The sequence below is a fragment of the Equus asinus genome, chromosome 13, assembly GCF_041296235.1.
Source record: "Equus asinus isolate D_3611 breed Donkey chromosome 13, EquAss-T2T_v2, whole genome shotgun sequence".
Lineage (NCBI taxonomy): Eukaryota > Metazoa > Chordata > Mammalia > Perissodactyla > Equidae > Equus > Equus asinus.
This window is the reverse complement of record NC_091802.1, coordinates 40,407,879-40,421,951: the sequence shown is the minus strand read 5'-3', so window position 1 is coordinate 40,421,951 and position 14,073 is coordinate 40,407,879. Positions and strand designations below refer to the sequence as shown.

At 40.8% G+C, this 14,073-nt stretch overlaps 1 protein-coding gene across 2 annotated transcripts; it reads left to right on the top strand.

Annotated features, from left to right (window-relative positions):
- Positions 1-1,135: 1,135 nt before the first annotated feature.
- Positions 1,136-7,845, top strand: LOC106826315 (keratin, type I cytoskeletal 10). 2 transcript variants are annotated; one of them, XM_014833571.3, is made up of 8 exons: positions 1,136-4,009; positions 4,818-4,900; positions 5,267-5,423; positions 5,516-5,677; positions 5,772-5,897; positions 6,229-6,446; positions 6,826-7,131; positions 7,488-7,845. In XM_014833571.3, the coding sequence occupies exons 1-8, from the start codon at positions 3,398-3,400 to the stop codon at positions 7,492-7,494; spliced, it is 1,671 nt and encodes a 556-aa protein (XP_014689057.3). In that variant the 5' UTR covers positions 1,136-3,397; the 3' UTR covers positions 7,495-7,845. The 2 variants fall into 2 exon arrangements, with proteins under 2 accessions (XP_014689057.3, XP_014689055.3); XM_014833569.3 differs by having other exon boundaries at positions 6,826-7,151.
- The last annotated feature ends 6,228 nt before the right edge of the window (positions 7,846-14,073 follow it).

The window sequence follows — 14,073 nt, the reverse complement described above, 5'->3', positions numbered from 1 at the left end:
TTTCATTGTGCCCTCACACATCTCACACACATGCACTAGTGAGCACACACACAAACACACTCACATCAGACTGTTCAAACCTCTCTCTGCATCCCTCAAAACCCTGTCCATGCCTCAAATGTAGCCCAGATTACCCTGTACTGGATTACAATCTCTGACTCATGGGTATGTTTATTTGCCTCTCCAAGTAAATTTTAAACTCCTTGAGAGGCAGGAATTACATCTTAGTCATCTATGTATCCCCAGGAAATATTGCAGGCACTCAACAAAATCTGTTAAGAGAAATTAATAAATACAGATGATCTGTTCCAGCCAAACTTGTCCATTCAGAGTCTCCACCTGCTTGGCATTTTCACAGTCCCCACTTCCCCACTTCTCTGCTGCTGCACACATGGAAAACTCCTACTCATCCTTCACAAGACTCAGCTTAAATTCCACCTGCACCATGAAACTTGGGCAGGTGACCCTGTTCCAACAACACTCCTTGCTCATCAGTCTTACAGCAGCAGCTCAGTGTCATGAAAATAGCATCATCTTTGAAGCAAATGGGCCTGAATCAAAACCAGGCTCTAGCATAAACCAGCTGTCTTACTCTGGGAAAATTCTTAAAGCTTTCTAAAGCTTAATTTCTTTAAGCTATAAAATGAGGTAAATAATACCTGTCACAGGGAATTGGGGGGAAGATTAAAGGAGAGTAAACCAACTAGAACATAGTAGATGTTCAGGAAATGTTAACTCCTTCTCCCCGCCACACCTCCCTCCCACTTCATTTCCCATTTGCACAGCATAGCACTTAAGTTGACAGCTTATGTTCAGAATCCTCAAGTACCGTAACAACTGGTGAGATCCTTAAGGACAGGAGCTGAATCTTGTTCATCTTTCTACCTTCTAAACGCCTATCAACGTGCCTTAAAGAGAGACAAAATAAAAATGGAAAACAAAGAAATTATAGTTTCACTGGAATATGGTAACCAAGTGTAAAAGGTGCCAAGACTAGAATTGACAGTCGTACATTTTCATTCAATTTAGCTGCAGAATTATTCCATGGCACCTCTGTAATGTCACTCACGCCAAAGGCTGATTTCAATAAATGACAGTGAAAATAAAAACAAATCAATTTCTAGAGTATACAAGTTAATAAGTAATCTTTGATAATAACATCAAAGGTAGCTTAAATGAAATGTGACAGTCAGTATTAGAAGAGTCTCTATACACGTATTTGTTCTCTTGTACTTTTATGCAAAAGTTTCCTCTCACATATTCTTTGATTTGATATGACCGTAATAGATCTCTTCATACCGTTTGTTAACTAAGTGAAACTAGAGGGAAATTTTTATATTTTCCCACCAGGAGAAGAAATAAAAGGCTAATACTAAAGCAAATCTGGTACGATCAAGATCCAAAATTTGCAACAATTACGGGTAAAACCTATCAAAATCTCTCTTTAATTAAAACTTTTCTTTCCAAACGCTTTCATTAATATCAAGGCTTCAACATGCTCTCTGAACTTAGTATAATCTTGTATTTTCCTTTCCTGATTATCATAGCCTTTCTTTACTGCATGTTATCTTCATCAAGGATCAATTCCCATGGTTGGGTTTCGTTTTTCTCTCAACTACCGCCCCAGTTGCATGTGCTAACAAGTTGGAGAAGCTGTCATTTGTTGGGTAGTAAGCTCCACTCTGACAATCAACTCTTCATTAATGCTCCCAACCACATTCCGTTTCCCTGCAGAACCTATTTCTACAGTTTTCATAAACTGGAATGTGCAGCTACAAACTGAATTTGAAAAGCAATTCCTCATAGAAGAGTGCCTGCCAAATACCTTTTCAATATTTTCATGCTTCCAAGTACTTTTTGTTTTTGTTTTGTTTTTTCCCATGTGGAGAAGTTTATGATAAGAAATAGAGGCATTCAGTTCTATCACACCAAATCCACCAGAACACATACATATATATTGGTAGAGTAAGAAAAAGCAAAACACCGGGCATCAAAGACCAAGTTTCTAACCTCAGTTCAACCACCTACTATATCTCTTTGGGCAGAATCATAACCTCTCTCAGCTTCAACTACCTCCTCTATAAACTACAGATAATAACAACCAGCCATATCTCAGCAGCTTGTTTCTGAGATTATAAAATCACAGCATCACAAATAGCACTGTAGAATTGTAAAATGCATGTATATATGTATATATGTATTTTTGAACAATATAAATGTCTTAGCCTGTGAATAGATATGAAACAATTTTACGTCATGTTGTAAGGTCCCAATTAAATACTGCACATATGTATATATAAAGTGTTATACCAAATTCTATATCCAAATATATCACAGTATATACAGAGAAATTTTTTTGAGAAAAAGAATGTAGCTTGGAAACATATGTTCACAGTCTAGGTCATAATTTTTGGAGTAAGTATTATGGTCTAATTTGGATGTTTATTCTTGCAAACAAATTTTTACTCAAAATCACATTTAAATTCTCCCTTTTCTATCAAAGTTAGTATAAAGAACCTACTAGAGGTTAGTTCTTCATATCTGGGGCCAAGAATTTCTGCATTATGCTCTTCAAATAAGCCTTGAGTACAATGAATTTAAAGGTCAAAAAGATTCCAAGAGAACTTCATGAGTTTAGATTTTTTTATGTTAAAAAGAATAGCATCATTAAATTAAAGGTTCCTAAATAATTCCTCACTTCCAATTTCCCAGGCAAAATATCAATATACTTTCATTCTCCAAATAAATTAAAAGATTCCCTATAAACATACGCACATATACTTCCTAAATTGTGCCCTTATGGCTTTAATATTTTACGTGTGGCAACTTTTAAACACTAATTAAATTGTTTAGCATATGTTTTGTATTTTCATTTTGGCAGCTTACAGTTTTGTACAAGATCCTTATTATAGCATGATTCTGGAAGGCTTCATGCTAATTCTTGTTCCAATTAATTGAAACTGTTTAAAATATACATTTTTTAAACAAACATCTTATTTTAACTATAATTTTGTAGCTAAAATTCTTTTTCCAAACTTTGAGAACGTTCTGTGCTACCTACATAGTGCTGAGAAAAGACAGGATTTTAAGAGTTGCCCAATGGTCTTCAAAAGATGAAAAAACATAATGAAACACACACTCACCTGAACTACACCCATTTTCAATTTCAACATAGCAAACCTCCTGTTTGTTCCTAGGGCAAATTCAAAACCATGCCTATTGGAATTGGTGATTACTGAAGAAAACTTATGCAATCATAAGCCAAAGATGCTAAACTGGCAAAAAGAAAATCATGCAAGCAAGCAAACTCCAACACACACGGGACACACCCTGTCAGTATATAAAGGCTTGTCACTGTCCTTGGTAGCAGGCACTCTCTGGGCTAAACAGCATCACCATGTCTGTTCGATACAGCTCACGCAAGCAATACTCTTCCTCCCGCAGTGGAGGCGGAGGAGGAGGGGGATCGTCTCTCAGAATTTCAAGCAGCAAAGGCTCCTTTGCTGGAGGATTTAGCTCAGGGGGGTTCAGTGGTGGCTCTTTTAGCCGTGGCAGCTCTGGTGGAGGCTGCTTTGGTGGCTCATCGGGAGGCTATGGAGGAGGATCAGGAGGAGGTTTTGGTGGAGGCAGCTTTGCTGGAGGCTATGGAAGCAGCAGCTTAGGTGGGGGCTTCGGAGGAGGCAGCTTCGGAGGAGGCAGCTTTGGAGGAGGCAGCTTCGGAGGAGGCAGCTTCGGAGGAGGCAGCTTCGTTGGGGGCGGCTTTGGAGGAGGCTTCGGTGGTGGATTTGGAGGAGATGGCGGCCTTCTTTCTGGAAATGAAAAAGTAACCATGCAGAATCTGAACGACCGCCTGGCTTCCTACTTGGACAAAGTTAGGGCTCTGGAAGAATCAAACTATGAGCTGGAAGGCAAAATCAAGGAGTGGTATGAAAAGCATGGCAACGCAGGCCAGCGGGAGCCTCGTGACTACAGCAAATACTACCAAATCATTGAAGATCTTAAAAATCAGGTAAGCGGCATTTTGAAAATCCAACTTTAGGCCTATTTCTCATCAACGTAATCCAGGCGGATGAACTTAAATTAAGCACAGTATAGCTATTCACTGTGTTTGCCTATCTGACTTTATTGCTTCCAAAAATAACCAAGTCTCATCAAAGATATTTGTGAGGCTATGGTCATTGCAATCTTCATCCAACGAGTGTGTTCTTTCGCTTATAGGATGGCAGATTACTGAGAAGGTTTTAGGGCTCAATGAGTGTATAATGAGTCTATAGTTAAAATACACTAGATATTTCAAATATAGTAACTGAAAGAATTATGAAATGAACCAGAACAAAATTTATTCAGATTGATAACAAAAAAATACTCATTGCAAGAAACATGAATTCTCTAGTATGCAAATGGGGTATTGCTTGGCTCTAGCGAATTTGTGAATTGCACCTACTGTGTGCCGGTTCACAGTGTATTCATTCAGAAGATATATTTATGACAAGTTAAAGCAAAAACACGTATGAATCAGTCAAAAGTTCGCTGAAATACAGAGAAATCACAAAGTATAAACGGGGGGACACACTAGCTGGAACACATCCAAATAAGGCCAGTTAGTTTTCAGAAAGGGATGACACGGAAATCAAAGAGTATAGAAACTTCAAGAGAACAAATAACTCAAGTTTCAGTAAATGGGTAAGTCTGTCATATTTCATATTTTAAGAAATGCCTCCCAGATTTTCCAAGAGAACAACATAAAAACGCAGTTCATCTATGCATGCCTCTATAAAAGCCATATCTGTATCTAATTTCTTTGCCTCTCTCTCCAGATCATCAATCTAACCAATGATAATGCCAATGTGGTGCTTCAGATCGACAACGCCAGGCTGGCAGCTGATGACTTCAGGCTGAAGTAAGCTAAGTGAATGTGGTACAATACTGTCCCAACAGATACAGACCTTGTTCTTAACAATGACTTTGCATGCCCACAATAGCATTTACATTTTCCTGAATTCATTCAAAGTCAAACACTATTGGAGTCATCAGAGAAATCCTCCATTTCAATGCTACCTTTTGGGCAATATTAAAAGAAGAAAATGCATTTTAAAGTAACCACTAAGCTTCTTTGCATTAAACCACTAACATCCCTATGTGAAATTGTATATGATAAATGTTGCCATGATGGGAAATCAACTCTATACTTACTTTTTAAACAGTCTCTACCTGGGTACACCTCCAGTATAAGTTATAGCCAGTATTTGGATCACGCTTGTTTCAGGTATGAGAATGAGCTGGCCCTGCGCCAGAGCGTGGAGGCCGACATCAATGGCCTGCGCAGGGTGCTGGACGAGCTGACCTTGACCAAGGCTGACCTAGAGATGCAGATTGAGAGCCTGACTGAAGAGCTCGCCTACCTGAAGAAGAACCATGAGGAGGTGACACAGAAAGTTATACTTTCCCTAGCCAAAACAAAAGGGGCTCATTGTAATCACAGTGCAGTTATTAAATCTTTCTGATCCTCAAACAGGAAATGAGAGACCTCCAAAACGTGTCCACTGGTGACGTGAATGTGGAAATGAATGCTGCCCCAGGTGTTGATCTGACCGAACTTCTGAATAACATGAGAAATCAGTATGAACAACTTGCTGAACAGAACCGCAAAGACGCTGAGGCCTGGTTCAATGAAAAGGTCATGCATCTTCCTTCATACTGAAGCCAATGGAGGTTCGGTTTGGTTATCATGTCCAATTTTCTTCATCTTTCCCCTGTTTTTAATACTCTAGAGCCAGGAACTGACTACAGAAATCAATAGTAACATCGAACAAATGTCCAGCCATAAATCTGAGATTACTGAATTGAGACGCACTGTTCAAGGTCTGGAGATTGAACTACAGTCCCAATTGGCCCTGGTATGTTAAGAACTGTCTTATAAAATGACTTCGATTTTCTCCTACAAAGTTTCATGCTCACATGAGAATATGCAACCCAACACAAAACAAAATGCAGAGTTGGGCTAAGAAAGTAGAAATAAAATTGGAGTTCTTTGTTAACCGGAGAAAAGCATTATTGGCATTGATCTAAAAGTGCTGAAATTGAAATGTTGCCATTAAGCAAAAAAACACATTCTATTCATTTTCTTTATTCTTCTACATGATGTCGTATTAAATTATTGAAAAGCTTCACTGTACTCAACTGAACAAGGAGGTGGCTAAGCCACAATATATTCTCTCCTTTTTTCAGAAACAATCTCTGGAAGCCTCCTTGGCAGAAACGGAAGGCCGCTACTGTGTACAGCTCTCACAGATCCAGGCTCAGATCTCCTCTCTGGAGGAACAACTACAGCAGATTCGAGCAGAAACCGAGTGCCAGAATGCTGAGTACCAGCAACTCCTGGATATTAAGATCAGACTGGAGAATGAAATTCAAACCTACCGCAGCCTGCTAGAAGGAGAGGGAAGGTAAATGACAAAAGTGTTTAAAGGATCCCCACTGCTTAGATGCAATATTCCAAATTGCAAGGCTTCTCCAAAACCCGAGGAAGTGCCACAGGATGGGAGAAAGTGGGGAGAAGGGAGGAGGCAGAGCCCAGGAAAAGGCAGATGTGACCAGTCTCAACTTCCCACGAATTTGGCCCGAGAACGATCCTTAGGGTTGTGCATACTATACAGAATTGTTTTTAGAGAATTTTTTTAAGAATGGATTTCTAAATTCATAGTTGGCAAGGCTGTCTTTTCTCCCAACAACGTTTTGCTTATTTTCTAAAGCAACAATAATCTGGAAAGCGACCGACCGTCGCCCAACGTTAGAGTTAACCGATGTGACACTTACTCCCGGTAGTTCCCGCGGCGGCGGGCGCGCCTATGGCGGAAGTTCCGGCGGCGGCTATGGCGGAAGTTCCGGCGGCGGCTACGGAGGCGGTTCCGGCGGCGGCTACGGTGGCGGAAGCTCCAGCGGCGGCGGCTACGGCGGCGGAAGCTCCAGCGGTGGCGGACACGGCGGCAGTTCTGGGGGCGGCCAGGCCGGCGGTTCCAGCGGAGGTCTCGGCGGCAGTTCCGGCGGCGGCTACGGTGGCAGCAGTTCCAGCGGAGGCCACAAGTCCTCGTCTTCCGGGTCCGCTGGCGAGTCCTCATCTAAGGGACCAAGGTCAGCAGAAACTAGCTGGGGTAATCAGAACTAGTTTTGACTTTCTGTGATGGTTTTGTTGCTTTTTCAGCTCTAGAGCAGTTTAAGAAAATTAAACTCTTACAGAAGTTTCCCGCTTGCGTTTTTTAATGAACTGTACTCTTACACCAATCTGGAAGGGAAAATGGCGTGGTCGAAAATGCTGTAGATTAAACATTGCTGAGGGTTTTTGGTTTTTTAAAGCAAAATAAAAAAAATTGAAGTTTCTTTTTTGAAATTTAGTGTATTTTTCTTTTAGAAATTTGCTTGTTAATTAGTAAGGACCCCCACAAATTGCTTGGGTTGAATTCTCGTTTTCTTTTGGGATTTGCATACAGATACTAAGAAAGCCAGTGTAATCAAGACAATTATTGAAGAGGTGGCACCTGACGGTAGAGTCCTTTCATCTATGGTTGAATCAGAAACCAAGAAACACTACTATTAAACCGCATCAAGAGGAAAGAGTCTCCCTTCACACAGGCCATTATGTACAGAATCATGAGAAACATCTTCTCCAGGAAAACGCTTCAATCTTAATGGTCTAGAAAATAAGGTGTCTAAAAGGTGTTTTGCGGTTTCTATATTTCTTCTGTTCACTTTGCCAGAAAGTGTTCTTTAATGGGAAAAAAAACACAAAAACCTTTCTATGCTCATTTACTAATGACTTTCAATAAACTTTCATACTGATGCAAACTATCCAATTTGGTCAGAATTCTTTATTTAAATTAGATGTTTCTAACCTTAAATATTAGTACACTATAGCATTTGAAGATTGGTTACCTAGAAATTCTGAAGACAGAATGATTGTCTCTATGGTTTCTGTGAGTAAATGTTTTCATCTTGTGGGTGTGTTGGACCAACGTCAGTAATCTCACTGAGTAAAAAGTCCGTCAGTCCCCAGTCTTAGTCTTTCTTAAAGATACGCAGAATGTGGAAAGCTCCCAGTTCTCTGGCTTTGAATTTCTTTGATCCCGGAAATTCGGAAATAGCTCAAATAGGACCCCCAAAATAAAGTTAATTGGAAATTTCACATTTTCTCCTCACTTGACTTCTCACATTTATCTGCCCTTATTTTCTCCCCATTACTATATTACTTCTGCCCATATCACCCCAACAGAATTGTCTGGTGTTTATCAGATGAACAGGAGAAGCACTGTTGATACGTGGTGATGCCAGTTTGACCAAAAAGACACCTCTAGGTCCCTGCTCACCAACCCTGCCCAGTGATCAGTCCTACAGACCTAGTACTTGTAGGGTCAACCCAATCACATCCTTCAGCCAATAAGAACCCAACTGACTTTACTTGGTACTCTGCTAGTATATGGAGTAGGTAAGGGCTAAAGTTATTCTCTGCCCCTAAGACCACCTGTGTTCCCTGGCTGGTTCCTGGGTTACCCATGTTCACCGAGTAGCAGCCTTCCTCAGTTTCCTTCCTGATTTGAGCTCCAGTTTTTCCTAGGACCTGAGCCCTGGTTCCCAGGACATTTGGTTGGGACTCCTGCTGGGTAAACTCTACCCTCTGCACCCCAAAGTGATGACTGAAGCCCTGTTTTAATGTGAATGTACTTCCCAATAGTCAAGGCTCCATGCCCTAACTGGCACTAAATGTTACCCAGAGTTCAGAGACTCTCCACTTTAGTTCACATGTCTGTTTATATGTGTACCAGCCACCCTCCTCGGGGGCCAGGCTTCTAAGGTTCACTGTTGAAGTCCTAACAGACCACATCGTAAAGCCCTGAATCCAATGTAGCTGGGTAAGGACTCTTGGAGCTCCTACTGTGTATGTACTGACTGCTCTTTAAAAACACTTGTCTTTTAAAATATTTATTATCTAACAAAGTTAACCATGTCCCTGGCACCCAGGGTATTGTTCATAATCTGAGATGACCATTCTCTTTATTCTGAAGAAATAAGTGTTTTCATATTCAATGACACTAATTTGAGACAAATACAAATACGTTATTATGAGATAGTTGTGTTTGTTATTAAGCTTTGTCTCTTCTACCCACCACCCCACATACACTCACACACTCAAGGCCAGGCTCTCAGCTGGTCACAGTTTTTTATCTGGTTGGGTAGTGACCCCAACCTTCATTCCTGAAAGGTGAATCATGGTGGTCCTATCTTCTCACCTTTTCAATCTTCCAATATCTCCTTAAACCATTCTTTATATTAAATTCTCTCTGACAAAGAACTGCTTTTCTTGACGTTCACTAAACTGATTGTGCTAATCATTTTGCTGTATATGTATTTCAATGTATTTCTTATGCTGTACACCTTAAACTTATACAGGCTGAATGTCGATTATATCTCAATAAAACACTAAAAGAGAACTACTTTCTTGACTAGACTCTGAAACTACAGTTTAATAAGACTGTCTAAATGAACACTTCTATTTTAACAAGGACATTGGTATTTATCTTTTAAAAAACTATTGTGAAATGTACAGGTCACTGTTTTTACCACATCGTTTTATCATGTAGCTATTGATCAAAAACTCCTGTACACATTCTTACAGATTCTAAAGTTGTTACAGGGTCCTCCTGTTTAAGCAAGACAGTGTGCAAAGACACTGGCAGGGCCAATATTTGGCATTCACGTGGAATCACACTAAACAACAAAAGCTTGCTTCTCCAAAGATTTTGCCTTATGCTGCTATAGGCCTGAAAGCTTTGGACTCTGACCTTGATGTCCGTGATGGCTTGATATTTTTCTTGGGAATGGAGGAGTAACTGTTGTGGTCAGCTTTATAAGGGAAATAGCTTGAGTAGGTTTAAATAAGGTCCATCCAGTATTTCCCATCTAGACTGCATGTTGAGCGGGGGAATTAGGGAAAGAGCTCATTTGTGGTGAGAAGCATGCATTTCACAATCAACGATTCCTAGACTTCATATCCTGGCAGTGGCATTTACAAATCAGGTAATTTTTGCACAAGTTGCTTCAACTCTTCTGAATCTCAGTTTTCTTGTCTATGCAATAGGTATAATGACTACCACAGCTGAGACTGTTGTGGGGATAAAAGGAGTTAAATATCTATACAGCCCTTAGAAAAATGCCCATCAGAGAGTAGGTAATGAAGAAACAGCATTCTGTTCATCTACAAAGAAATATGCTTCTTGGATAAATAACATAGTTTCTCAAAAGACAGACATAAGCATCACAATAATTTGTTAGAGTGGGTGATCATTAACGTGGCCCGCCAAAGGGTAGAGAACAAGGTCAGCTTGCCATCCTAGGGCTGCAAAACTAAATTCCAGACAGTAGGAATAATGATGACAGTACATTACAAAGGATTATGATTAATCTAGCCCTGTGAGCTGGGGTCCAATAAAACATAGCAGGAGGTTTACGAAAGTAAGTGGGAAGGACGAGATGATTGCCCCAATGTTTGGAGATACTTGACTATCCCTTAAAGCTGCAGCTGTGGTCACCCTAATTATGATGCAGACTATCCAAACTGTGTCCTTGGGTGACAAAGAGAAATAACTTATCACAAAAGAAATGAGTCTAGTCTGGAAGCCAGGTATGAAGGATATTTCTTGAAGGATTCTTTTTGAACCAGATTGTTCCACAGAACACCATGGCAAAGGAGGAAGGACTGTTTGAATTGCCACCTTACTCCTCAGTGTCTCCAGATAAAATCACAAACACCATCCACATTCCATCATGGAGTAAGAGATCTTTCCAGGGTAGTACCAGACAGAAAAGCAAGAAATTATTGTGCGTTGATGTAAATATTGAATATTACCTCAGGGAAGAATGTGGGTAGTGTTCTGAAACTAGTTTGACCTGCTGGATTTTACCAAAGAAAAAATCACACACTTAATCTTTTAATTAACCTTTTCTACTCACAATAAGTTATCTCAAGAGAAATGCTTGAAAAGCGTGAATAACTGGGTTTAAAGTTTAGCACAACCAAGACCAAGCTAATCAACCTTCCAAGTTCCTTTGGAAGAGGAACTCTCATTAAAAGTTTTGATCTATAGAGCCTCTGTAAGGTTTTATAAGTAAGAAATTTGAAGAGAAGACTAGAAAATAAAATGGCACCAAAATGGATCTTGAAGACTGACAATAGTTGTTGTAAAGACAAAAGCAAGTAGGGTATTGGAGATGCTCCACATCACTAATCATTAGGGAAATGCAAATCCAAACTACAGTGAGATACCACCTCACAGCATTAGGAAAACTACTATCAAACAAAGAGAAAATAGCAAGTGCAGGCATGGAGGGGGAGAATTGGAATCCTTGTGCCTTATTTGTAGGAATGTAAAATGATACGGCTGCTGTGGAAAAAAGGATGACAGGTCCTTAAAGAAATTAAAAATAGAATTACCATATGATCCAGAAATTCCACTTCTGGTATACAGTCAAATGAATTGAAATCAGGGTCTGGAAGAGATACTTGTCCATCCCATGTCCACAGCAGCGTTATTCACAATAAGAGCTTGCAAGGCATCTATTTTCTTCCCCTCCATGTCCCCTGCCACTAGCACAGTGCCTGGAGCATAGCAGGTGCTCAGGAATTATTTCTTGAATGAGCAAAAGAATGAATGCATCACATCTGAAAGGCAATATATCTGTAGGTAAACGTTTCCTTTTGCTAGTAACTAGAAATTCTGAGAGGGATTTTGTAAGAAGCATGTTTATGGTTTTCATTAAAGAGGGATTTTTGTGTTGTTTGAGTCTTATTTTTCTACCTGATCTAAAGAAGATTAGGTCTACTGAAAGGATCATCACACTGAGTCACAAGGCCCATTCTGGCCTGGTTCTCCCAGTTTCATGCTGCATATCCCTGAACAGTCCTTTTCCTCAGCTGCCTCTTCTTTAACTCAGAGGAAGGAAACCTCTCTTCCTAATGCCCAGGTTCCTTGTAAGGTTCAAATGACATGCCATACAAGAAAGCACTTTGGAAGCTGTAAAGTATCATATAAATATAAGGAAATTTTGTCTTTATAGTCATCTTGCTCTGCAACTTTGAAAAGACAAATGTTGAGGCTGTTTTTTATCGGATTTAATAATTTCCTGCTGAGGGCAGGTGGGACCCAGGCTCAAGTGGAGGTTCAGGCCCAAGCAACATCCATTTGAAGGTGAGCACTGCCACCTGGTGTCAGCAGGACAGCAGGGGCAAGTGTGGTTAACGACATGGGTGATGCTGACTGAAAAGGAGAAACCACTTATCTACGCTTTCTATAAAAACAGCGTCTTTTCCTTTTTTGTCACAAAGTGTTCTTTTGGAAATATTTCCTTTGCATATGCAGGATGGAGACACGTTACACCCATTACTTATCTAATTATGTTTATTTACAGTTAATAAGCAGGCCCTGAAGAGATTTACAATTCTTTATATATTTCATATTCTAATTCTTCACTGTTTCAATTTCAATAATTCAATAACTTAATTAAAAGAATAATTGTACAATTCATACAACATGGTAAGACTACTGATGGCAAGATATAAAGTGGGTATTCGTATTAGCATGGATCATTTGGAGTAATTATTTGTATCTAAAATACACTCATGATGCCAGGATCTCAAGGCCGTCTTGAACATAAGCCAAGTCTTCACCTGGCATGTGTCTGGTGACACCAAGCAAACTTTCACGTTTCTGGGTCCCAGTTGTCTCATCTGACAAATAAAGGGGCTGAATTAGGTGATGTCTAAGGCTCTCTGCAGCTCTCAAAAGAGCCTATAACTCTGCCCAGAAAATGCATTTAAAGGCTATGTCGATGCCGGCCACAGTGCTTCAGATTGCTTGCACCAACACAGTTCCAGGAGACACTCTGACACTCCTGGGTGGCAAAACAACTTCATACTGTCATTACCCCAGAACCTGAAACCAGTCAAGTCCAACCAAGTCCTTGCATCCCCCTTTTCCTGTCCTCTCCGCCTCATTCCCCCACTCTCCTTGCCACTGCCTCAAGAGGAGTCATCTTAGGGCACTTCTTGCTCATGTCTCCTTCTCTCTCAGCTTGACCTCCCCAGATCCCTCCACACACACACACCCAGTTTGTAACACAACAACAACAATAATAATAATGGCTGCAGTTCATTGAGGCTTTCTTTTTTTCATTTGAGGAAGATTAACACTGCGCTAACCTCTGCTGCCAATCCTCCTCTTTTTGCTGAGGAAGACTGGCCGTGAGCTAACATCCGTGCCTATCTTCCTCTACTTTATATGTGGGATGCCTACCACAGCATGGTGTGCCACGCGGTGCCACGTCCGCCCCCGGGATCCCAACCGACGAACCCAGGCCGCCGAAACGGAATTTGCGAACCTAACCGCTGGGCCACCAGGCCGACCCCCATTGAGGTTTTTTATTTGCCAGGTACTGTGCTAAGCAGGATCTCCTTTAGTGTCTCAACAACCTTATGAGGTGGAAATTCCTTTTAGCCACATTTTGACAACTACAAAACTCTTTCTGCAGGCCTCTCTGCAGAAGGGTTAAGTTGAAAAGACTTTTTTTAATGTCATTAATCACTTACAGTGCCTTTCTCCCGAACTGGCCTAGCAACTTTGCTATCAGAGACTGATCATTCATCCCCTATCTCCATTCCCAACTCTTTCGCCACCCCTACATCCCCTCCCGTACCCCTCTCCTCTCCCATCTCCTCTCCCTCTTCTCTTCACCCTCCATATCTCCCCAACTCACCTCCATTCTTACCTCTCTCCTCTCCCCATCTCCCCTTTCACCTCTCTTTCCAGTCTCTAATCTGCACTCCCACTCCACATAACTAATATACAAACTTCAAGGCAGACTCTCTATTCCCTAAATCCCACTGCCACATACAGCTTTACATGGATCAACTCTTAAGTTAAATTCTTCTTTTGAAGCTAACGCCTCACCACACCTTCCCATCATCCCAGCACTTTGGCACCTGGCTCACAGTCCACTACTCTCCCATCTCCTGCCACCATGGGAGAC

Excerpts from the sequence above, each read along its gene's own strand:
- LOC106826315 (XM_014833569.3), top strand. The coding sequence starts at position 3,398 with ATGTCTGTTCGATACAGCTCACGCAAGCAATACTCTTCCTCCCGCAGT. Across the intron at positions 4,010-4,817 it reads TTGAAGATCTTAAAAATCAG|ATCATCAATCTAACCAATGA; the intron begins GTAAGCGGCATT and ends CTCTCTCTCCAG. Across the intron at positions 6,447-6,825 it reads CTGCTAGAAGGAGAGGGAAG|TTCCCGCGGCGGCGGGCGCG; the intron begins GTAAATGACAAA and ends TACTCCCGGTAG.